The following is a 26,802-nucleotide window of genomic DNA, read 5'->3' on the forward strand; positions in this document are numbered from 1 at the left end:
GCACAAAGTAGATGTCCTAACCGACTTGCCAAAACTATAATTTGTTAACAAGAAATTTGTGGAATGGTTGAAAAATGAGGGCTATTGACTCCAACCTAAGTGTATGTAAATTTCTTCAACTGTATATAAAGTATTTAGATAAGTATTCAGACCCTTTGCTATGAGATTCGGAATTGAGCTCAGGTGCATCCTGTTTCCATAGATCATCCTTCTACAACTTGATTGGAGTCCACTTGTGGTAAATTCAAGTGCATGTCATAGCAAAAATCAAGCCATGAGGTGGATGGAATTGTCCGTAGAGCTCCAAGACAGGATTGTGTCAAGGCACAGATATGAGGAAGGGTACCAAAACATTTCTGCAGCATTGATAGTCCCCAAGAACACAGTGGCCTCCATCATTCTTAAATGGAAGAAGTTTGGCACCACCAAGACTCTTTCTAGAGCTTGCCCCTTGGCCAAACTGAGCAATCGGGGGAGAAGGGCCTTGGTCAACAAGGTGACCAAGAACCTGACGTTCACTCTGACAGAGCTCCTGGGTTCCTCTTTGGAGATGGGAGAACCTTCCAGAAGGACAACCATCTCTACAGCACTCCACCAATCAGGCCTTTACGGTACAGTGGCCACACGGAAGCCACTCCTAAGAAAACGTCACATGCCAGGCTGTTTGGAGTTTGCCAAAAGGCACTTAATAATCGATAAAATTGATGACGGGATGATCTGTGTTCAATACAGGATTAAAACCAACTATAGCTATCTTTCTGGTCTCGTGCCTCTAACAAACAGGACACTTCGATGGATTCTCCTTCAAGATGGCCGTACTTCATTACACAAAGGAATAACCTCAACCAATTTCTCAAGACTGTTGACATACAGTGGAAGCGGTAGGAACTGCAATCAGGTCCCTTAGAAATCTGGTGTCCTAATGAAACCTCATTGAAAAGAGAGTGACCTCAAAAAAAGAAAATCTCAATGGTTTGTCCTCGGGGTTTCGCCTGCTAAATAAGTTCTGTTATACTCACAGACATGATTCAAACAGTTTTAGAAACGTCAGAGTGTTTTCCATCCAAATCTACCAATAATATGCATATCTTATCTTCTGGGGATGAGTAGCTGGCTGTTTAATTTGGGCATGCTTTTCATCCAAAATTCCGAATGCTGCCCCCTACCCTAGAGAAGTTAACTTGGTACGCCCAGAGAATTGCCCTAAAGGCGGTTATGCCCACTTCTGACCCGAAGGTATAAGACATGTGAGTGAGGAATTAACATATCAGACTAAGTGACCCAAGGTCTAAAAAGTCAACGAACCCAAAACTCAACCCAAGGTTGAAGACAAAGAAATCTTTTTCTACCCATGCTACTGATGAGTAGCTGTGTCTAAGCGGGTGAATTCAAGCCGGACCACCTAAACTCCACTCTCAATCGAATCGTGGTATCTACACTGTTTCATTCCTATGCTGTGAGCTCTGAGCTACAGAGCTGTCTGTCCTCAGAAGACCCCTCCCAGAGCAAGGGCGAGGAATCAGACCAAAAGGACACTGACATCGTGAGGATGACCAGAGAGTTGCGCCGGATAAGTGCGTCTTTGACAAGCCTAAACGACCCACGCGGAGCTTCCCATCTGAGACCTCCCATACGTAATTACATCATTATATTCTGACCCATAAAAGCGACACATTTATTCCTTTCCCTAGCCACTTAATAAGAAGGTCCATCCCTTCACTTGCTGTGAGTTCAAGACCGTTGATTGCGTTGAGGTTGGTGGACTTCCAGGCGTGGAAGTGCTCAGGGAGTTCATCAAACATAATAAGTCCTGAGGAAGCCAGTAGATTTTTAAATCGAGAAACCTGGCAAGATCAGTGGTAGCACTGTTAGGGTCATCCGTAGTATGGGCTCTGTGTGATGATCTGGTGGGGAGAGAGCTGTACTGTTGTGTGTACTGTAGGGCGTAGTGTTTTCTTCTCTTGTAAAATGCAACAGACTCATGGCTCGGTTGCTGGGTGCTGGGACATATCAGTGTTTAGATTGACTGGTTGAGGTGTGCGGTCTGGTTGAGGGTGTGGCAAACTTCTTCCTTTGTCTCAAAGTTTGCTGAAGGCGACTTGGAATGACAGGTAACATATTCCTCTGTTCTTTGGAGAACACTGGCTTGGAGGGAAAGGTACTCTGTCTCTTTATTATGTTTGACGGCTCCTAGGTCTGCTGCCACTGCCTCCAAGACAGCAGCCTTGGCTATAGCAACCTCAGCTTCTTTTTCCTGCTTTACAAGTGTAACTTCAAGACGGCGTCTCTCTATTTTGAAATCTATTTCTCTTTGGGAGTAGGCTAATCTGGCTTTAGCTGCCTCAGCTCTTGCTCTAGCTTTGGCAGTACTTGCATGTGTGTTCACAGATGAGCAGGATTGCTTGCTGGAGCGAGAGGAGATGGACCCACGGTCGATACCCTCTTGCGAAATTGTTGTCAGATGGAACATCTCTATTGCTAGCAGGATCCATTGTTGTAGTGAGGACAATGGGAAGTGTCTGGGTACTGTAGTCATTTTGGCACTCTTACAGCCGCAGATGATGCAGTGGTAAGTATTCAACTTCCATCTTCATAGTACCTGGTGAGTGGTTATCATTTCACTGTACTGTTCTCATTCTACTCCCAAGGAGTGCATGTTGAGTTAAACAGCTAGCTAAACTCTTAATGTCACTAAAGTCCTCCAAGGAACTGGCAGGTGTTGTCTTTTGGTAGGTTTAATGCAGTTAAGAAAATAGAGTTAAGAAAATATTTACTAAATAAACTAAAGTAAAAAAATAACAATAATGAGGCTATATACAGAGGGTACCGGTACTGAGTCAATGTATGGGGGTACAGGTCAGTTGAGGTAATTTGTACATGTAGGTAGCGGTAAAGTGACTAAACAGGAAGTAGCAGCAGTGTAAAAACAAAGTGGGCGGTTGTCAATGTAAATAGTCCGGGTGGCCATTTGATTAATTGTTCAGCAGTCTTATGGCTTAGGGGTAAAAGCTGTTAAAACCTCTAACTAGTCCCAAACCCGGATCCGGGATCCCCCCCATCAAAAAAGCTGACTAGCATAGCCTAGCCTAAAGTCCAAGACACCAAATGAAAGATACACATCTTGTGAATCCAGCCATCATTTCTGATTTTTAAAATGTTTTACAGGGAAGACACAATATGTAAATCTATTAGCTAACCACCATAGCAAAAGACACTTTTTTTACTACACCAGTTTTTTACTCCATCAGTAGCCATCACTAATTCGACCAAATAAAGATATAAATAGCCACTAACCAATAAACAACTTCATAAGATGACAGTCTGATAACATATTTATTGTATAGCATATGTTTTTTTAGAAAAATGTGCATATTTCAGCTATAAATCACAGTTCTACATTGCAGCTGCAATCTGAAATAGTGCCGAAGCTGCCAGAATAATTACAGAGACCAACGTCAAATACCTAATTACTCATCTTAAAACATTTCTGAAAAATACACAGCGTACAGCAAATGAAAGCCCAACATCTTGTGAATCCAGCCAATATGTCAGATTTTTTAAGTGTTTTACAGCGAAAACACAATATAGCATTATATTAGCTTAGCACAATAGCCAGAAACACAAGCAATTTACCAGCAGCACAGGTTAGCGATCGTAACAATACAGCAACAGATATATAATTTTTGACTAACCTTGATATACTTCGTCAGATGACAGTCCTGTAACATCATATTACACAATGCATATAGAGTTTGTTCGAAAATGTGCATATTTAGCAGCACAAATCGTGGCTATACAATGTGATCAGTGGCAACAGGTCATGCATTCTGGCCGGCGCCATCTTGGAAAGGCACCTAAATTTACGATTATTTATCGATTAGATTGACTAAAAAATACAGGTTGGACAGCAAATGAAAGATGCATTAGTTATTAATGCAACCGCTGAGTTAGATTTTTTAAATTAACGTTACTAGACATACAGTGTGCGTTACAGCCAGACTAGTGCCGCAATAATGGCGGACAAATGTGTTTACATTTTTCCACATAAATACGGAATAACATCATAAATAGCTCTTACTTTTGGACGAGCTTCCATCAGAATCTTGGGCAAGGTGTCCTTTGTCCAAAAGAATCGTTGCTTGGTTGTAAAACGTCGTCTTCAACTTCGGAATTAGCAGCTAACAATAGCTATGTGGCCACAACATGCCYAAATCCYCAAAACGCAATACTAAGGAAATTCCGAAAATAGCAATATACTCGCATAAACTGATATAACTCGGTTTAAAATAACTTCGTTATGATGTTTCTAACACCTATATCGAATTAAATTACAGACGGATATAGCTAAGGCCGATAACTGAGCATTTCAAAATGCCATCTTGAGGTCTTGCTTTGCGCAATGACGAACGACGAAAAGAGAGCTCACTTCGTTCCTTGGCCTTTTATAAGCTCTGAGAACTACGTAGACACTCCATTCCACTTCTCATTGGTTACTGACATCCAGGGGAAGGCGGGTGCAGTTCATGTCGACCCATAGGATACATACAGAGCTTTAAACTGATCTGAGAACAGAGCCTCGTTTTCAGACCTTCGCAGTTCCTGTCATGGATTTCGCTGCAGAAAGAGTTCTGGTTCACCCACAGACATAATTCAAACGGTTTTAGAAACTAGAGATTGTTTTCTATCCAATAGTAATAATAATATGCATATTGTACGAGCAAGAATTGAGTATGAGGCAGTTTAATTTGGAGACGATATTTTCCAAAGTGGAAACAGCACCCCCTAGATTGAGAAAAGGTTAATTAGATTATTGAAATTTTTTCGGGACGTTAGGCGTGTTGCTTTGTCTGCGTATGTTCAGGAAGGAGAGCTTCGCGCCACTTTGCTAGCTTTCCGTGCTAATTGACTGGAGAAGAGGACATTCTAAATCCAAACAACGATTGTTCTGGACAAAGGACCCCTTGTACAACATTCTGATGGAAGATCATCAAAAGTAGGACCCATTTTATGATGCTATTTCATATATCTGTCGAACATGTTGTACTAGTAGTTTGCGCCCAGATTTTGGGCACTCTCACAATAACTAAGCTGGATGTCGTAATGAAGTTATTTTTAGAATTCTAACACAGCGATTGCATTAAGAACTAGTGTATCTATCATTTCCTATACAACATGTATTTTTTAGTAATGTTTATGAATAGTTATTTGGTCAGAATATGTGAGTTTCAGAAAAATATCCGGACGTTGTGGGAAAAAGATGCTACGTTAGCACAATGTATAACCACTGATTTCAGCTCTAAATATGCACATTTTCGAACAAAACATAAGTGTATGTATAACCTGATGTTATAGGACTGTCATCTGATGAAGCTTATCAAGGTTAGTCAAAAATTATATATCTTTTGCTGGTTTGTTACGATCGCTAACTATTGCTGCTGGTAAATGGCTTGTGTTTCTGGCTATTGTGGTAAGCTAATATAATGCTATATTGTGTTTTCGCTGTAAAACACTTAAGAAATCTGAAATATTGGCTGGAATCACAAGATGCCTGTCTTTCATTTGCTGTACACCATGTATTTTTCAGAAATGTTTTATGATTATTTAGGTATTTGACGTTGGTGTCTGTAATTACTCTGGCTGCTTCGGTGCTATTTCTGACGGTAGCTGTGATGGTAGCTGCAATGTAAAACTGATTTATAGCTCAAATATGCAAATTTTTCGAACAAAACAGATTTATTGAATAACATGTTATAAGACTGTCATCTGATGAAGTTGTTTCTTGGTTAGTTTGGTTGGTTCTTGGTTAGTTAGGTTGGTTTTGTGCATGCTACCTGTGCTGTGAAAAATGTCTGTCCTTTTTTGTATTTGGTGGTGAGCTAACATAAATATACGTGTTGTTTTCGCTGTAAAACATTTTAAAAATCGGACATGTTGGCTGGATTGACAAGATGTTTATCTTTCATATACTGTATTGGACTTGTATTGGACTTGAAATTCAGAATGCTGCCCCCTACCCTAGAGAAGTTAAGGAGCTTTTTGGACCTAGACAATACTGCATGCCGTGCGGTAGCAGAGAGAACAGTCTGACTTGGGTGACTGGAGTCTTTGACAATTTTTTGCGCCTTCCTTTGACACCGCCTAGTAAATAGGTCCTGGATGGCAGGAAGCTTGGCCCCAGTGATGTACTGGGCCGTACGCACTACCCTCTGTAGCGTCTTACGGTCAGATGCCAAGCAGTTGCCAGTCAGGGATGCAGCCGGTCAGGATGCTCTCGATGGTGCAGCTGTAGAACTTTGAGGATCTGGGGACCCAACCCAAATCGTTTCAGTCTCGTGGGGAGAAAAGCTGTTGTCGTGCCCTCTTTATGACTGTCTTGTTGTGTTTGACCCATGATAGTTTACTGGTGATGTGGACACCAAGGAACTTGAAACTCGACACACGACTGAGGTGATATAATCCGCAATGACATTAGATGAATCCCTGAACGTATTCCAGTCAGTGCTAGTAAAACAGTCCTGTAGCATAGCATCTGCGTCATCTGCCCACTTCTTTATTGACAGAGTCACTGGTGCTTCCTGCTTCAGTTTTTACTTATAAGCAGGAATCAGCAGGATAGAATTACGGTCATATTTGCCAAATGGAGGGTGAGGTAGAGCTTTGTACTCATCTCTGCGTGTGGAATAAAGGTGGTCTAGATTTTTTTCCTCTGGTTGCACGTGACGTGCTGGTAGAAATTAGATAAAACGGATTTAAGTTTGTCTGCATTATCGTCCCGTCAATTATAAGTACCACTTCTGTATGAGCATTTTCTTGTTTGCTAATGGCCTTATACAGCTCGTTGAGTGTGGTCTTAGTGCCAGCGTCGGTTTGTGGTGGTAAATCGACGGCTACGAAAAATATAGATGAAAACTCTTGGTAGATAGTGTGGTCTACAGCTTATCATGAGGTACTCTACCTCAGGCGAGCAATACCTCGATACTACCTTAATATTAGACGTTGCACACCAGCTGTTATTGACAAATAGAGACACACCACCACCCCTCGTCTTATTGGACGTAGCTGTTCTGTCCTGCCAATGCACGGAAAACCCAGCCAACTGTATGTTATCCGTTAAAACTTCTTAAGGCTAGGGGACAGTATTTTGACGTCCAGATGAAAAGCGTGCCCAAAGTAAACTGCCTGCTACTCAGGCCAAGAAGCTAGGATATGCCTATAATTGGTAGATTTGGATATAAAACACTCTGAAGTTTCTAAAACTGTTAGAATATAGTCTGAGTATAACAGAACTGATTTGGTAGGCGAAACCCCGAGCAGGGAAAAAATAATGAGGTTATTGTGTTTCCCAATGGTTTTCTATTGAAAGCCCTATTTATGAGGAACCTGGTTGCAGTTGCTATGGCTTCCACTAGATGTCAGTCTTTAGAAATTGGTTGATGTTTTTCTTTTGAGAAATTAAGAAGTATGGCTGTTCTTTGTAAGTGTCACTCCAAGTGGACTCTATTGTTTGGCGGTGTGAACTGGAACGCGCTTCACTTTGTTTTTATCCGGTATTAGAAACAGTTTATTCCGTCTTAAATTGTATCGATTATTTACGTTTTAGGGTACCTGACGTTGGATTAGGAACGTTGTTTGAAATGTTTGGACCAAGTTTACAGGTAACTTATTAGATACTTTGTAGGCATGTTGGGCGAGTTGAAACCCGTGTATTTCTGAATAAAACGTGCCAAATAAATTGACATTTTTGGGACATAAAAGAAGGACATTATCGAACAAAAGGACCATTTGTGATGTTTCTGGGACATTTTGGAGTGCCAACAGAAGAAGATCTTCAAAGGTAAGACATTAATTATATCACTATTTATGACTTTTGTTGCGCACCTGTCTGGTTGAAATATGATTTCCATGTGTTTGTATGCGGCGCGCTGTCCTCAGATAATCGCATGGTCTGCTTTCGCCGTAAAGCCTTTTTGTAAATCTGACACAGCAGCTGGATTAACAAGAAGTTAAGCTTTATTTTGATGTATAACACATATATTTTCAAGAATGTAGAATATTGATATTCCTGTTGTTTGAATTTGGTGTGCTGCCATTTCACTGGATGTTGTCAAATCAATCGCGCTAAAGGGATCGGCGCGTGAAGGGATCCATAAAAGGTTTTAATGCCACCATAAGGGCCAAAAACGAAGGAATGGACGTGTATAGATAGCAGTTAGCCTAGACACTGCAAGATATTGTGTACAACTAAGTAACTTCCTGTCACAATCTTCTTCTATGGTAAAAACAGTGACAATGGTTATTACAACAATTACCACTAGTTGGGGACAAACTGAAATAAATATATTTKAAGGTTCCAATACATATCATATTGTCATATTGTAATAACCTACCCTGTCCACTTTATCAGCGAACTCTTGTCTAGAGAGACAACGCGCCAAAACCAGAGTGGGCAAGTTTACTAATTAGGTAGAGTTGAAAATGCGGCAATTAAAGCTGGAATCCGTAATGGTGAAACTGCCATCTCCGTTTGTGATATTACAACAAAGAAATTACTACAAAACAACACAGTTTTTCCCTTGCTTTTTTTTTATTGCGTTTTTTTTTACCACGATGTTGGATGCTCCTCCGTTTCATAAATAAAACAATAACAAATGTGCTTGGGCAAACAGTGGTGCCGTTTCCCCTTATGTGGATTTCAGCTTTAAGCGCTTAAGTGCTTTTAATGTGCACTAATGTCATCACATAGAGCTTTTATCTGTACCAATACAGTTTGATGGAAACACACCTCTGGTGGGAAAATGTGCATATTATTTTTAGAATAGTCGCAAGGAAATCTGCCACAAAATGGATGGAAACCTAGCTACTGAGATAACAAATAAAAGAAAAATGACTGACAAATGAATTTGTCATCACAAGGAAATTAACATTGTATATTGTTGCACTACTGCAGTTGGTTTAATTGCCATCAATCAGATTGTCCTTCATTAGATCTATAGATTAGGGGATAACGTATCTACCTGCTGTCTGTGATGGTTCTGGTGATGAAACGGAGGTACTGGTAGATATCCACACTATGATGAATCTTCAGAATGTCCTCTTCTGTGTATTTGAAGAGCGCCAATGCATAGCGAAATATCACCTGTAAAAATGTAATAAAATATTATGTCCATTAAGTAGTATTGTTTCTTGCTACTATGACAGTAGTGAATAGAAATAAAATCAAATTGTATTTGTCACATGCGCCGTGAAATGCTTACTTACAAGCCCTTAACCAACAATGCAGTTCAAGAAATAGAGTTGATAAAATATTTACTAAATAAACTAAAGTTAAAAAAATCTCAATCAAATCAAAAAGTTACACTACATTTACATAACAATAACAATCCTATATTCAGGGGGTAACGGTACTGAGTCAATGTGCGGGGGGTACAGGATAGTCAAGGTAATTTGTAAAGTGACTATGCATAGATAATAAACAGTGAGTAGCAGCAGTGTAAAAACAAAGGAGGGGGGGGTTCAATGTAAATAGTCCGGGTGGCCATTTTATTAATTGTTCAGCAGTCTTATGGCTTGGGGGTAGAAGCTGTTAAGGAGCCTTTTGGACCTAGACTTGGTCGCTCCGGTACCGCTTGACGTGCGTTAGCAGAGAGAACAGTCTATGACTTGGGTGACAGGAGTCTTTGACAATTTTTTGGGCCTTCCTCTGACACCGCCTAGTATATAGGTCCTTGATGTCAGGAAGCTTGACCCCAGTGAATTACATCATCCTTTTTGTTTTTTGGATATAAGTGCTTCCTTTATTACTGATAAATAAACTAAACACTTGAGTAAATGAGGGATACAAAGTATATTGAAAGCAGGTGTGGTTCCAAAGTTAATTAAGCAATTAAAACATCCCATCATGTATAAAAATGCCCAGTTGCCCATTATTTTGCCTACCATAGTTAGAAGAGATCTCAGTGACTTTGAAAGAGGGGTCTCAAAAGGAGCAATAGGGGTTTAAAGGATGTGTTGTGTGGTGTGTGTGTGTTGTGTTGTGTGTGTGGTGTGTGTGTTGTGTGTGTGTGTGGTGTGTGTGTGTGTGTGTGTGTGTGGTGTGTGTGTGTGTGTGTGTGTGTGTGTGTGTGTGTTGGTGTGTGTTGTGTGTGTGTGTGTCACCAGATCTCAACCCAATTAAACACATGGGAGATTTTGGAGCGGCACCTGAGACAGCGTTTTCCACCATTATCAACAAAACACCAAATTATGGAATTTACCGTGGAAGAATGGTGTCGCATCCCTCAAATAGAGTTCCAGAATCCATGCCAAGTCTTGGCATGTAGAATCTATGCCAAGACACATTGAAACAGTTCTGGTGGCTTGTGGTGACCCAATGCCATATTAAGACACTTTATGTTGGTGTTTCCTTTAGTTTGGCGGTTGCCTGTATATTTAAATTACTTATTGTCATTTCTCAGTACTACCATAGAGAACCATTCTGGAAATATGTCTAAAACACCAAACAACCACTCCCATCCGACTAATATTGCCATGGTATTCCTCTCTGAAGAATTTGTCTCAATTACCTTTATGAAAAGTCACTTTAATATGGTATCTGTAACCTGTAACCTAAAAACTCTAACCCCTTCTTCAAGCCCCATTGACCTTGGTGCCCTCGTACAGGAAGGCGTCCCAAATTCTGAGCAGGACGTCACTGGTCAGCCTCTCCACGAACGCAGCTAGGAACCAGTCGGAGGTGACCAGGGACACGTCCACTCCGTGACAGTGGAAATGGGCTGTTAGTCTCGGCATCTTCTCTGCCATGAAGTCCTTGAGCACGCGTTGCTCCACCTGGGATTAAGACACAAGATGGGTAAAACAAACCTTTCTGTCCCACCACAGTCTAAACCCAGTTCACGCTCCCTATTAGTGGGTGAACAACCAGCACAAGGTTCTACACTAACTTTTTCCACTGGTGGCACCAGAACATTATTTGGTCACACCAATTTTTGCTATATATTTTTGTAGTCCTGCATTCCATACAGAACCAGGCTAATAATGACTAGCCATCTTTTAAATGAGCATGCCCTTGTGTTCTTACATTGATTTGGATAGATTTACTGTAACAGCAATGAAAATAGTTAAAATAAAGTGCAACATTTATTTTTTGTACATTTCAAAATGCTATGTTCTTTTCTGTAAAATCCTTGAGGGCAGAATAAAAAATAAAATAAAGATTATTGATACCAAAATAATACCATGACAAAAAAATATATACATATAACGCGAAGGACTGATTATAATTTTTTTCTCAAAATCACACTTTTTAAAATAGGAAACAACAAAATTGGATGTTCTAAGTCCACCACAATGTTGAGCCTCTTTCAGCTAGGGGGCACTATTTTTATGTTTGGAAAAATAACGTACCCAAGGTAAACGGACTATTTCTCAGGCCCAGATGCTAGAATATGCAAATAATTAACAGATTAGGATAGAAAACACTCTAAAAAGTTTCGAAAACTGTCAAAATATTATCTGTGAGTATAACAGAACTGATTTTGCAGGCAAAAACCTGAGAAATCCAACCCGGAAGTGCCCTTTATTTGGAAAAATCCCTGTTCCATTGCCTGCCCATCCTCCATTTAAAGGTGTATCAACCAGATTCCTTTTCCAATGGCTTCCTCAGGCTGTGACCAGGCTTTAGACATAGTTTCAAAGGTTTTCTGAACATAATGCGCAAACCAAATGGAGGCTTTTGGTTATAAAAATAATCTTTATCGAACAAAAATAACATTTATTGTGTAACTGGGAGTCTCGTGAGTGCAAACATCCGAACATCATCAAAGGTAAGCAAATTAATTTGATTGCTTTTCTGACTTTCGTGACCAAGCTAATTTGCGGCTACCTGTTCTTACTGTTTTGTCTAGTGATTGATAAACTCACAAACGCTTGGATTGCTTTCGCTGTAAAGCATATTTTCAAAATCTGACACGATAGGTGGATTAACAACAAGCTAAACTGTGTTATGGTATATTTCACTTGTGATTTCATGAAAATATTATTTATTTATTTTTATTTGGCGCTCTGCAATTCAGCGGTCGTTTACGAAAATGATCCCGCTAAAGGGATCCGTGCGTCAAGAAGTTAAACCACACCTGGGGACCATTTTTTAGGTCTGGAAAAAATCTCAGAAATACCATTTTTTTTGTGTGTAGTTACCCTTTAATTCAGGTGAGAACCAGCCAGACAGTTTGGTTTTCTGTGTTTCTGTAGCCCACTTGTGATGGAGTTTTAAAAACAAAATGGGCACTGGATTGATGCAAATAATCATGATTCTGCTACTTTGCAGTTACCTTTTAATTGCCTTTCCATCTACCCGAAAACAGTGGTAGTGGTAGAAGAATAATGCATTTTTTTATGGGTCTACCCAATGGCATTATGCATTGACATTCACATAATTTTTTTCWAAAATATGTCAGAATAATGTGGGCGTTAACTGGCTAAATAGACAGCATGCTCCCGACAAACACACTAATGAAGTCTGTCCATGTGTAGCTAGTCAGTCTCGACATTTGAGATGTTGAAGAGTTAAGCCGGGTGTACATTACACGACTACTTATTGGCATAGCAGTAGGACGTCTGTTTGTCTTGTCCCCATCCGTCTCATGTAAATATATTTTTCTTCGTATATATTTCGTATATATTTTTTATATTTCTGTCTACGGACTGAACCTTCTCTCCTACAACCCGCCTCATCCAATGTGGTGCGGATCTGCTATTTTTTACACTTTAGAACCGGAACCCCCATCAGAAGCTAGCCAGCTAACACTGCTAGCGGTCATCACCATTAACTCGGACATCAGCCGACACTGAGCCCCGCCGATCCATCACGACTGGTGTGCCGACGTAACCGTCCGAGGGGGTTTCAACAGGCTCTCCCGTTGCAACGTCCCCCAAAGGCCCATCTGCTAGCCTGCTAGCTGTCTGAATCGCCGTGTCTCCAGCTCGCCTAGCTACTCACTGGACACTATGATCACTCGGCTACACATGCCTCTCCCTAATGTCAATATGCCTTGTCTCTTGCTGTTTTGGTAAGTGATTGTCTTATTTCACTGTAGAGCCTCCCGCCCTGCTCAATATCTAGCCCTTTTGTTCCACCCCCCACTTAAATGGTGCCTCTAGAGACAAAACCTCTCTCCGTCACTCAATGCCTAGATTTACCTCCACTGTATTCACATCCTACCATACCCTTGTCTGTACATTATGCCTTGAATCTATTCTTCCGCACCCAGAAATGTGCTACTTTTACTCTCTGTTCCGAATGCACTAGACGACCAGTTCTTATAGCCTTTAGCTGTACCCTTATCCTACTCCTCCTCTGTTCCTCTGGTGATGTATAGGTTAACCCAGGCCCTGCAGTGCCTAGCTCCACTCCCATTCCCCAGGCACTCTAATTTGTTGACTTCTGTAACCGTAAAAGCCTTGGTTTCATGAATGTTAACATTAGAGCCTCCTCCCTAAGTTTGTTTTATTCACTGCTTTAGCACACTCCGCCAACCTGGATGTCCTAGCCGTGTCTGAATCCTGGATTAGGAAGGCCACCAAAAAAAWTTCATCCCCAACTATAACATTTTCCGACAAGATAGAACTGCCAAATGGGGCAGAGTTGCAATCTACTGCAGAGAAAGCCTGAAGAGTTCTTTCATACTATCCAGGTCTGTGCCCAAACAATTCAAGCTTCTACTTTTAAAAATCCACCTTTCCAGAAACAAGTCTGTCACCGTTGCCGCTTGTTATAGACCCCCTTCTGCCCCCAGCTGTGCCCTGGACACCAAATGTGAATTGATTTGCCGTTTTCAGTCAGACATTTACGCTTGCCATACAGAGTTGAAATGTCTACCCAACATTTGAATTTAATAACATTGCTTGTTCAAATCAGAGCTGCAACTATTTGACACTTTGGCTTTGGTTAAAGGCAAGTACAAATGCATACTAATAGTAGTCATCGCTCCTACTTGAGAGTCTCCTGGGTGATGAAAAACAATGTCATCATCTCACTTGCTTCTTCTCTGGTGAGCTCTCATTGGCTATTGCTAATCACCATTCTTAAAACTTGTTGTTGTACATCTCACACTAAAAGAGCTTTGCAGATTTTGATCCAAGTATCGGGAAGTCAGGGACTGCTCTAAGACGAGATCCGTAGGCCTTAGATTGCATCTCTGACGCACTCACACTAAACAAGCGATGGTGACGGCCGCGAGTCCCGAGTAGGCAACAACATGGGGATTTTGTTTCCGATCTCAAAAACTTGTTTGGAACAGCAAAATCGGGGCCAAAATCTGTAGTGTACTGTTTCATGTTTTAAAATGAGAAAGTGACAACAACAAAAAACAGTTTTTTTTGTAGTGGAATGTTTTGTATGGAAAACCAAGTTGAAGCCAACATTCAATGTTATCTTGCTCATAATATTGAATTGAAACGGCGGGAAACAAACAATAGCGCCTACATCTCTCATAAAAACAGATCATAAATAAAATCACAGAACTAACGTGACCAGGTAAATTGTTTTCACTGGCACACTTGCAACTGATTAAAAATGTCAAGTCAAACTTCCCAAATGTGACAGATTTGGTCACAGTATCGAACCCTGAACCAATGCTTGAATTTTTATGCTTCACTAGCTGGGCCATTTGAGTGGTTTTTTGTGGGTTTTTTACATTAAAGTACATTACTGGATATCCACCCACATTTTTTATCAGAAGTAATTGCAATTTCAGCAAAACATATATTAAAAACTATCAAAGGAATCGTTTCACATACCTGAGATGCTGTTAGAGTCTTGCCATAGAAGTCCTGAGGCATGATGGTCTCGACAATGGCCACCAGACACCAGAAAGCATCTTCCTCGCTCTGCAACACTAGCAAGGCCATTGCAGCCAATCTGACAGAAAAAAGAAGACAAAGACAAGATAAAACAATGACAAGACTAATACAGTTACTGTGTCCGAATACACATACAAGCATACAACATACTTAAACTGCATGTTATGTACTCATCGTCGCATACTATAGCATGTACTGTTTAGTAAAAGGTGTGCAGTATGCCAAGGCCGCAACACACTAACGGCTCCTGACTGGCTGAGTAGGTGGGGTGGGGCCAAGTGCGGGTGGATTTTCCAAATTCAACAGACACTAACCAGCCTGATAATAGCTAATTTCCAATTCTATTGATTTCTCTATCCTCGGAATAGAATAGGAATGTAGGCCTACTCAGGTACAGCTCGAATGTGGTAGTCTGCTTATAACCAACCTGAGTAGGCCCATAGAACCCATCTATCCTATTTAAAAAGCACTGAAGATAGAAACAGATCATTTGGTTCCTTTTTAACATACAGTATTTATTAGTGAAACAAAAGTGCTGTAACAAATACATTAAATTAAATAGCCTAGTACACACACCAAAACGTATCAAAATGTTAAAATCAAAAGGGTATTGCGCAGCAAAATGTGGACAGCATCGCAAATTCAGAACCACTGTACAGAAACTTCATAAGGTAGCTTACAAAACTATGACAATCCATATGTTCAAATCAAAAGGCATGGCTAACATGACATCAATAATGCAGCCACATCCTGAGTCCTGGTGCCGACACACTCACAAATAGAAAGATGTTCAGTATTTTGTTTAAAAGCTCCAACGAAGGCCAAGACAACAAGAAACACTTTTCAATGAGAAAACAGAAATCCACTTTGGGTAAAAATACTTCTGATTTCAAAGATGTAGCTTACGATAAAATAATTGTGATAATTTTAAGGAGGACAAAAACGACGTAGCTAACATTTGAACACCACCACAGATGTTTCGCTTCCCAATGAAGTAACCTAGTTTTGTTGTTTGTGTCCTTGAAAAAAAAAAAAAAAATAGGGCCTATCACTTGCCGCCCATCTATTCCAATGCATTGTGTGTCAGGTTTTGGCCAAGACTGTTCGGGTTTTGGTCACTAGATGTCCCCATTGCACCTTTTTTGTACCTTTTGTTTTTCTTGCTCTAATTATTGTTTGCACCTGTAGGTCATTCCCTTGTTAGTATTTAAACCCTGTGTGTTCCTTTGTTCCTTGCTCAGTGTTTGTAAGTTAGCACCCAGCCCCATCCCAAGCCTTGTTTTATTCAGAGATTTCTCTTGTTGKATTTTCCAGAGGTTCTCTGGTTTAGTTCTTGTGTATTATTTGAGTAGTCTTTTGAGGTTTGTTTTTCCCTGCTGTTTTTYACCACTTTGTGAAGTTTCTTTTGTATTTTGGRGGATTTCCATTTTGTGCCTTTTGGCTTTATTTTTGGACATTGTGGATTTAGTTTCTTTGCCTGAAGATTTTGTTCTTTATTAAACCACTATCGCTAGTACTGCTGTGTCTGCCTCATCTTCTGGGTTCTGACGATTATTAGTGACTGTTTCTCGCACCGGGTCCTGACATTGTGTAAAAGTGTGCATCGAATTCTACTAAATAAAGAGCCACACTCGATTTTCAAAAATTCACATACTATAAAACATTATATTTTCGCATTATGAGAATGCATCATGCGCAATTTTCATTGTTTCCAGGTATTGGTTGATTTCGGTGTGAAATTATACTAAATTAGTATGACATCTGGGCATTTAAACTATACTTGATTTTCTAAATGTTGCATACTCAAAAGGCCTACTATTTAGGCTGGAAGTATGGGTATTCGGACACGGTCAATGCCTCCTCAAAGTGAGTACAAACCCAAAATTGTATCCCATACATTAAGTTTCCATCCACAGTTTTTATGGGAGTAAAGTCATGCCATATATTTTTTTTAAATCACGGTACAATTTTATGAATACAGACATTTGCTTGTTCGACATGGTAGGATCTTTTTGGGAACTGGAAGCGCATTTATGCGTAAATATTGATATAATAACCATCATATCAAAGTTAACTTGGAGTCACGTGAGGGTATGGTGAAGTAAGTTATGATGAACTTCACAGGGTGGTGAAAGTGCATGGTGATGATTCTGATAAATATTGAGGGTCTTATTCTGCTGACATGATGATCAATGCTTGACTGTAGTTTGACAAAAATATTCTCAATCTCATCATGTAGACTAGCCTACCCCGCACTGTGTCTGCAAGTTGTTGGCTAGACTGCACATGCCAAGAGTTGGCACAATTGCTATTCAACGCAACAGTTTGTGACAAAACTATCGGTAGAGTTGAAAATGTGTTGGAAACACATTGAAAGTCACCACCCATTGAGTTATATCCGCAACAAGTCCGTTTGGTGGAATCACACAACTGATGGGAAAATGCGCATATTTTCTTTAAGCAGATTTTTATAATACAGTGGATTTGGAAAGCATTCAGACCCCTTGACTTTTTCATCATTTTGTTACGTTACAGCCTTATTTTAAAGTGAATTAAATCGTTTTCCCCCCTCATCAATCTACACACAAAACCCCATGACAAAGCAAAAACAGGTTTATATACATTTTTGCTAATTTATTACAAATGAAAAACTGAAATATCACATTTACATAAGTATTCAGACCCTTTACTCAGTACTTTGTTGAAGCACCTTTGGCAGTGATTACAGCCTCTTCTTGGGTATGACGCTACAAGCTTTGCACACCTGATTTGGGGAGTTTCTCCCATTCTTCTCTGCAGATCCTCAAGTTCTGTCAGGTTGATTGGGGAGCGTCGCTAAACAGCTATTTTCGGGTCTCCCCAGAGATGTTCATCCAGGTTCAAACCCGGGCTCTGGCYGGGCCACTCAAGGACATTCAGAAACTTGTCCCGAAGCCACTCCTACTTTGTCTTGGCTGTGTGCTTAGGGTCATTGTCCTGTTGGAAGATGAACCTTCGCCCCAGTCTGAGGTCCTGAGCACTCTGTAGCTGGTTTTCATCAAGGATCTCTCTGTACTTTGCTCTGTTCATATTTCCCTGGATCCTGACTAGTCTCCCAGTCCCTGCCACTGAAAAACATCCCCACAGCCACCACCATGCTTCACCGTAGGGATTGTGCCAGGTTTCCTCCAGACCTGACGCTTGGCATTCAGGCCAAAGAGTTCAATCTTGGTTTCATCAGGCCAGAGAATCTTGTTTTTCATGGTCTGATATCTTTAGGTGCCTTTTGGCAAACTCCAAGCGGGCTGTCACGTGCCTTTTACTGAGGTGTGGCCACTCTACTATAAAGGCCTGATTGGCGGAGTGCTGCAGAGATGGTTGTCCTTCTGGAAGGTTCTCCCATCTTCACAGAGGAACGCTGGAGCTCTGTTAGAGTGATCATCGGGTTTTTGTCTCTCCCTGACCAAGGTCCTTCTCCCCCGATTGCTCAGTTTGACCGGGTGGATGGCTCTAGAAAGAGTCTTGGTCGTTCCAAACTTCTTCCATTTAAGAATGATGGAGGCCACTGTGTTCTTGGGGACCTTCAATGCTGCAGAAATATTTTGGTACCCTTCCCCAGATCTGTGCCTTGACACAATCCTGTCTCGGAGCTCTACGGACAATTCCTTCGACCTCATGGCTTGGTTTTTGCTCTGACAAGCACTGTCAACTGTGGGACCTTATATAGACAGGTGTGTGCCTTTCCAAATCATGTCCAATCAATTGAATTTACCACAGGTGGACTCCAATCAAGTTGTAGAAACATCTCAAGGATGATCAATGGAAACAGGATATATACCTGAGCTCAATTTCGAGTCTCATAGCAAAGGGTCTGAATACTTATGTAAATAAGGTATCTGTTTTTTTAACATTTCTAAAAACCTGTTTTCGCTTTGTCATTATAGGGTATTGTGTGTAGATTGCTGGAAAAAAATGTTTTAATACATTTTAGAATAAGGCTTTAACGTTAAGTCAAGTGGTCTGAATACTTTCCAAAGGCACTGTATATCTATAATATCTGTTGCCAATTGTATGGAACCCTACAAGGAACAAAAATATAAACGCAACATGTAAAGTGTTGGTCCCATGTTTCATGAGCTGAAATAAAAGATCCCAAAAATGTTCCATACGCACGAAAATATATTTCTCAAAAATGTTGTGCAGACATTTGTTTACATCCCTGTTAGTGAGCATTTCTCCTTCGCCAAGGTAATCCATCCACCTGACAGGTGTGGCATATCAAGAAGATGATTAAACAGCATGATCATTACACAGGTGCACCTTGTGCTGGGGACAATAAAAGGCCACTAAAATGTGCAGTTTTGTCACACAACACAATCTCACAGATGTCTCAAGTTGAGGGAGAGTGCAATTGGCATGTTGACTGCAGGAGTGTCCACCAGAGCTATTGACAGAGAATTGAATGTTAATTTCTCCACCATAAGCCATCTCCAACGAATTTTAGAGAATTTGGCACCCCCCTATCCACATCGACAGGACAGTAGTGGAGAAGGTGGCAAGTTTTAAGTTCCTCGGCGTACACATCACGGACAAACTGAAATGGTCCACCCACACAGACAGCGTGGTGAAGGCGCAACAGTGCCTCTTCAACCTCAAGACGCTGAAGAAATTTGGCTTGTCAACAAAAACACTCAAACTTTTACAGATACACAATCGAGAGCATCATGTCAGGCTGTATCACCGCCTGGTACGGCAACTGTTCCGCCCACAACCGTAAGGCTCTCCAGAGGGTGGTGAGGTCTGCACAACGCATCACCGGGGGCAAACTACCTGCTCTCCAGGACACCTACACCACCCGATGTCACAGGAAGGCCAAAAAGACAAGGACAACAACCACTCGAGCCACTGCCTGTTCACCCCGCTATCATCCAGAAGGCGAGGTCAGTACAGGTGCATCAAAGCTGGGACCGAGAGACTGAAAAACAGCTTCTATCTCAAGGCCATCAGACTGTTAAACAGCCACCACTAACATTGAGTGGCTGCTGCCAACATACTCACTCAAATCTCTAGCCGCTTTATTAAAAATTGGATGTAATAAATGTATCACTAGTCACCTTAAACCACTTTATATAATGTTTACATACCCTACATTACTCATCTCATATGTATATACTGTACTCTATACCATCTACTGCATCTTGCCTATGCCATTCTGCCATCGCTCATCCATATATTTATATGTACATATTCTTATTCATTACTTTACACTTGTGTGTAAAAGGTAGTTGTGAAATTGTTAGATTACTCGTTAGATATTACTGCATGGTCGGAACTAGAAGCACAAGCATTTCGCTACACTCGCATTAACTTCTTGTCAATAGGGGGGCGCCATTTCGACTTTGTAAAAATTCGTTCCCAAATTAAACTGCCTCGTACTCAATTCTTGCTTTTACAATATGCATATTATTATTACTATTGGATAGAAAACACTNTACAATATGCATATTATTATTACTATTGGATAGAAAACACTCTCTAGTTTCTAAAACCGTTTGAATTATATCTGTGAGTAAAACAGAACTCAAGTTGCAGCTAACTTCCTGTCAGRAAGTGAGAAATCTGAAATCRATGCTCTGTTCCAGGGTCAGTTTATTAAATTGCATGTRATCTATGAGTCGACATGCACTGCATACGATTTCCCCTAGATGTCAGTAAGCAGTGAGAATTGGAATGGTGTTGCTAGGCARATCTGAGGCCATATAAAGGCTCTTGGAACCGGGGGTGCACTCTTTTCAACGTTCGTCATGGCGCAAAGGAGGACCTCAGGATGGCATTCTGAAAAGCTCTCGTTATAGGCCTTAGATATATCCGGCTCTGATTTTATTCGATATAGGTGTTAAAGACATCATAATGTAGTTATTTTAAACCGAGTTATATCAGTTTATATCAGTATATTGCGATTTTTGGATATTTCTTTGTGCTGCGTTATGAAGAGTTGGACACGTCTGGGCCACATAGCTAATGTTTGCTGCTAATTCCTAAGTTGAAGACGACAATCTACAACCGAGCAACGATGATTCTGGACAAAGGACCACTTGCACAAGATTCTGATGGAAGCTCATCAAAAAGTAAGAACTATTTATGATGTTAATTCGTTGTTCTGTTGAAAAATTTTAAACTATTATTCCGCCATTAATTTCGGTGCGGTCTCGCTTTAGCGCACGCTGTATGTCGTAGTAACGTTAATTTTAAAAATCTAACACAGCGGTTGCATTAAGAACTAATGTATCTTTCATTTGCTGTCCAACCTGTATTTTTTAGTCAAGTTTATGATTAGTTATTCATTAGATTAGGTGCCTCTCCCAAGATTTCTCCCGACATTTTGTTGGCAGCTTGGCTACTATTCTCATTGTATAACCACGATTTGTGCCGCTAAATATGCACATTTTAGAACAAACAATATATGTATTGTGTAATATGATGTTATAGGACTGTCATCTGATGAAGTTTTGAGAAGGTTAGTGAAAAAWKTAATATCTTTTGCTGGTTTATTCRCTATCGCTAACGTGCATGAATCAATGCTGCTGTGTGGTTGGCTATTGTAGTAAGCTAATATAATGCTAAATTGTGTTTTCGCTGTAAAACACTTAAAGAATCTGAAATATTGGCTGGATTCACAAGATCTTTGTCTTTCATTTGCTGTACGCTGTGTATTTTTCATAAATGTTTTATGATGAGTATTTAGGTAATTCAAGTTGCTCTCTGTAGTTATTCTAGTTGCTTTGGTGAGAGTTGTGATGGTGGCTGCAATGTAAAACTATGATTTATACCTGAAATATGCACATTTTTCGAACAAAACATATGCTATACAATAAATATGTTATCAGACTGTCATCTGACGAAGTTGTTTCTTGGTTAGTGACTATTTATATCTTTATTTGGTCGAATTTGTGATAGCTACCTATGCAGGAAAAAAATKGTGGGAAAAAAAAGTTGTGTCTTGCTATGGTGGTTAGCTAATAGAAATACATAGTGTCTTCCCTGTAAAACATTTTAAAAATCAGAAATGATGGCTGGATTCACAAGATGTGTATCTTTCATTTGGTGTCTTGGACTTGTGATTTCATGAACATTTTATTATATGATATCCCTGTGGCTTTAGGCTAGGCTATGCTAGTCAGCCTTTTTGATGGGGGGGATCCCGGATCCGGGTTTGTGACTCTGCTAACCATGTGTATGTGACCAATAAGATTTGATTTGATTTGATACATCTAACCGGCCTCAATTGGAGACCATGTGTATGGCGTTGTGTGGGCAAGCAGTTTGCTGATGTCAACGTTGTGAACAGAGTGCCCTATGGTGGCAGTGGGATTATGGTATGGGCAGGCTTAAACTACGGACAACAAACACAATTGCATTTATCAATGGCAATTGGGATGCACAAAAGTACCGTGACGAGATCCTGAGGCCCATACTTAGGCCCATTTTTGTTAAGGCATCTGTGACTAACAGTCTTCCCAGTTATGTGAAATCCATAGATTAAGGTCTAATGAATTTATTTAAAAATTGACAGATTTCCTCATATGGAACTCAGTAAAAATCTTTGAGATTGCTGCATGTTGCATTTATATTTTTATTCAGTATAGTTACTGACAGTACTGAAGTGTACAATTGTTTTACAAATATTACAAACCAAATAAATGTTTTACTCCACAGAGTTAGTTAAACAATGAAAGGTTTCTATATATTTTCTGTATTACAGAAGATATCAACAAATAAAATAGGTATCTTTTTTTAATTCTGTGAATGTACCTGTTGAGGCCCTGGCAGTAGCCGACAGACGGGTTATGACAAGAAAAGGCCAGGAGGATACGATGTAGCTGCCGGACGGCACGCTTGGCAGGGAAGGAGAAGTGGCGGTTCCCCCTCAGAGTGGTCTCCAGGTCCAACCAGATCTGCTGCGAGACCCGGGGGGCCGACGCAGCCTGGCTCCTAAAGCATATCTGTTGGTACCAGTGGGGGTGGCGCTCTCTCAGGGAGCGGGTGCGGCTCCACACTATCCAGCGCCACACACGGCGCCTGTAGTGGTGCGGCACGCCCTTTCTCAGAAGCCCCTTCAGCTTCGGAGAGGCCACCGCCTTGTCTGATCGTCTGCCATCAAAGTGCTGGGCCCAGCGGCCCCAAAGACGCTCGCCGTCCCCCTCTTCCCCATCCTTCTGTTGTTGTGGGGGATCGTGGGAACGAATCCCTAATGCTTGCAGTTTGGCCAGCAGCTTCATATCATCCATTTGGATGTCAGTGGAGATTCTGAACCCATACTCATCATATTCCCTACACAACACACAAATGACGACAGTTCATTAACTCTGCTAGGAAGTTCTTTGTCTTTTCTCATGATTAGCATCACTTAACTTTACCAACAAGTACTCACAAGAAATAATAGGAATCATAAGTGTGATTACAATGAACACCCTTACTGAGGTTAACTTACCTGAAAATGTTTCAATTAATGCTACACATACACCACACACAAACACCTGACAGGGTTCAGTTCCAGAATGTCCCTCCCGCCCTCCCGAAGAGTGTCAGTGATCAGGGTCTTTATGGCTTCCCTGTGTCTCTCCAAACCTCTGCTCTCCTGTAGCTTGAAGAGGACTGTCAGAGACCTGCTCTCCATCCGGAACACCTTGGCCTCCAGATGGGCAACCTGACACATACACAAAGCACAAGAGGAAGAAGGAATGTAACAATTTACAAGGTACACGGCTACTCGTCTGGAATTAAGCATACTACAAATATATACAGTACTTATTGTCTCAAAAAAAGCCATGCTTTTGGGGCTTTTCTTGAGACAATGCTTTTACCATTATTTCCAGCATGATCCACTAGGTTTGCTGCATGTAGAAAATCCTAGGATTCAATCAATCAATGTCTGGTTGTGCGTGTGTGTTTGGTGGGGGTGGGGGGGGGGGGGGGGGGGGGGTGTCGAAAACTGATCTACAGAAGTATTCAATGCCAAATACGCTTAGTGCGATTATGATTAGCAGACCTACACCAAAGATGGTGGATAAATGAAGTTCACTCAGGCTGTTTACCATTGGAAAAAAATGCCAGTTCAGCTTCAAATTATGTAGACAACCACACACATTTACATAGAAAAATCCTAAAAATTTATTGTCTGTCACGAATGTTGAATAAATAAAATGTCAACTTTGCCGATTGTCCGTGGTGTTGGTAGAAATTTGAGACAAAAATATCCCAGGAAATTATTATTAAACCAACTTCAAACACAAGGTCTATGTGTGTGGCAATCAATATGTGCTTTGCTGATTACCAAAAGGTACAGTGGGGCAAAAAAGTATTTAGTCAGCCACCAATTGTGCAAGTTCTCCCACTTAAAAAGATGAGAGAGGCTGTAATTTTCATCATAGGTACACTTCAACTATGACAGACAAAATGAGGGGAAAAAATCCAGAAAATCACATTGTAGGATTTTTAATGAATTTATTTGCAAATTATGGTGGAAAATAAGTATTTGGTCACCTACAAGCAAACAAGATTTCTGGCTCTCACAGACCTGTAACTTCTTCTTTAAGAGGCTCCTCTGTCCTCCACTCTTTACCTGTATTAATGGCACCTGTTTGAACTTGTTATCAGTATAAAAGACCCTGTCCACACCTCAAACAGTCACACTCCAAACTCCACTATGGCCAAGACCAAAGAGCTGTCAAAGGACACCAGAAACAAAATTGTAGACCTGCACCAGGCTGGGAAGACTGAATCTGCAATAGGTAAGCAGCTTGGTTTGAAGAAATCAACTGTGGGGCAATTATTAGGAAATGGAAGACATACAAGACCACTGATAATCTCCCTCGATCTGGGCTCCACGCAAGATCTCACCCCGTGGGGTCAAAATGATCACAAGAACGGTGAGCAAAAATCCCAGAACCACACGGGGGACCTAGTGATGACCTGCAGAGAGCTGGGACCAAAGTAACAAAGCCTACCATCAGTAACACACTACGCCGCCAGGGACTCAAATCCTGCAGTGCCAGACGTGTCCCCCCGCTTAAGCCAGTACATGTCCAGGCCCGTCTGAAGTTTGCTAGAGAGCATTTGGATGATCTAGAAGAAGATTGGGAGATGTCATATGGTCAGATGAAACCAAAATAGATATTTTTGGTAAAAACTCAACTCGTCGTGTTTGGAGGACAAAGAATGCTGAGTTGCATCCAAGAACACCATACCTACTGTGAAGCATGGGGGTGGAAACATCATGCTTTGGGGCTGTTTATCTGCAAAGGGACCAGGACGACTGTCCGTGTAAAGGAAAGAATGAATGGGGCCATGTATCATGAGATTTTGAGTGAAAACCTCCTTCCATCAGCAAGGCGTTGAAGATGAAACGTGGCTGGGTCTTTCAGCATGAGAATGATCCCAAACACACCGCCCGGGCAACGAAGGAGTGGCTTCATAAGAAGCATTTCAAGGTCCTGGAGTGGCCTAGCCAGTCTCCAGATCTCAACCCCATAGAAAATCTTTGGAGGGAGTTGAAAGTCCGTGTTGCCCAGCACAGCCCCAAAACATCACTGCTCTAGAGGAGATCTGCATGGAGGAATGGGCCAAAATACCAGCAACAGTGTGTGAAAACCTTGTGAAGACTTACAGAAAACGTTTGACCTCTGTTATATTACCCTTTGTTTGCAATACAAATATTGAGATAAACTTTTGTTATTGACCAAATACTTATTTTCCACCATCATTTGCAAATAAATTCATTAAAAATCCTACAATGTGATTTTCTGGCTTTTTTTTTCTCATTTTGTCTGTCATAGTTGAAGTGTACCTATGATGAAAATTACAGGCCTCTCTCATCTTTTTAAGTGGGAGAACTTGCACAATTGGTGGCTGACTAAATACTTTTTTGCCCCACTGTACATGTTAGTATACATGCGAACCATGCATACTAACCAAAGTCTTGCAGGTGTTTACATGGTTTTGCGCATGTGTCAGGTGAAATGTCAACTCAGTACGGTGATCTAAAAAGTTGGGTAAACAATACTTTCCTGTGGATATTTTTTCTCAAATGACAAGCAGCTGAAGGACCAACACCATTGACAATCGGCAGAGTAAGTTCATATATTCAACATTCCGGCTTGTAGAAGACCTGAGAGGACCATTTCTAGAATCATGTTCCAGACGGTGTATTTAGACATTCATCGTCTGGTCCCCAGGCAAAGTTCCGGTCTACTTAACTGGGTTTGTCTCCCATAGACACCAATGCAATAGGGTTTTCCACTAGTTACCACAGCCGCAAAGTCAAAATTGGTAATATTGTATATATTCATGAAAACAAAAATGTTTGGTCATAATTTAAGGTTAGGGTTAGGTATAAGGTTAGCAGTGTGGTTAGAGTTAGGTATAAAATCTGATTTTAAGAAGAGAAATTGTAGAAATAGGCAGGGTTTATGACTTTGTGGCCGGGGTAACTAGTGACGACAATGCAATAGCAGCTGGGTCTGGTCTAATCGCTTCCTCTTCCGTCTCTGCCTACATCTCCCCTGGCTTAAAGATGCTGCAGGGTCAAGCTGATGTCTGCATTGGCTGTGCAACATTTACTGTGATACAGTCTCTGCAGAAGTCAGGACATTCATACCTCTTGCGCTTCGCGGAGCAGCACAGAGCTTCTGAGCAGAGCTGTTGTGAAGGAAGAGTGTGTGTTTATACAGGACCTACCGTCAATCAATCATGTCAATGCGGAGCTATACAAAGCCCTCTGCATTGTTACAAAATTTGGGAGGCACACGGCGATGTGGTACGGAGCTCAATTTAGCCTCTGCATGCCTCCAGAGGCTCCGCAATTTCATCACACCCTAAATATGGAGCCTCGAACCACAATTCCGGATCAAGCATAATTTGGCTTTCAGGTGATCCCCCCACCAAAGATACACACAACGAGACATT

At 41.0% G+C, this 26,802-nt stretch overlaps 1 protein-coding gene across 2 annotated transcripts in view; it reads right to left on the minus strand.

The window, feature by feature from the left end:
- The window catches only part of LOC111971266 (TBC1 domain family member 2A), a 43,407-nt gene that overhangs the window by 8,870 nt on the left and 7,735 nt on the right, over window positions 1–26,802 (minus strand). For both annotated transcript variants that reach the window (XM_070446283.1, XM_070446284.1), the window contains 5 exons: window positions 23,376–23,545; window positions 22,651–23,169; window positions 14,797–14,917; window positions 10,642–10,827; window positions 9,015–9,136 (listed from right to left, as the gene is read on the minus strand). In XM_070446283.1, coding sequence (XP_070302384.1) covers window positions 9,015–9,136; window positions 10,642–10,827; window positions 14,797–14,917; window positions 22,651–23,169; window positions 23,376–23,545 — 1,118 coding nt within the window. The remainder of the gene's footprint in view (window positions 1–9,014; window positions 9,137–10,641; window positions 10,828–14,796; window positions 14,918–22,650; window positions 23,170–23,375; window positions 23,546–26,802) is intronic.

Source organism: Salvelinus sp. IW2-2015, linkage group LG13 (assembly GCF_002910315.2).
Source record: "Salvelinus sp. IW2-2015 linkage group LG13, ASM291031v2, whole genome shotgun sequence".
Classification (NCBI taxonomy): Eukaryota; Metazoa; Chordata; class Actinopteri; order Salmoniformes; family Salmonidae; genus Salvelinus; species Salvelinus sp. IW2-2015.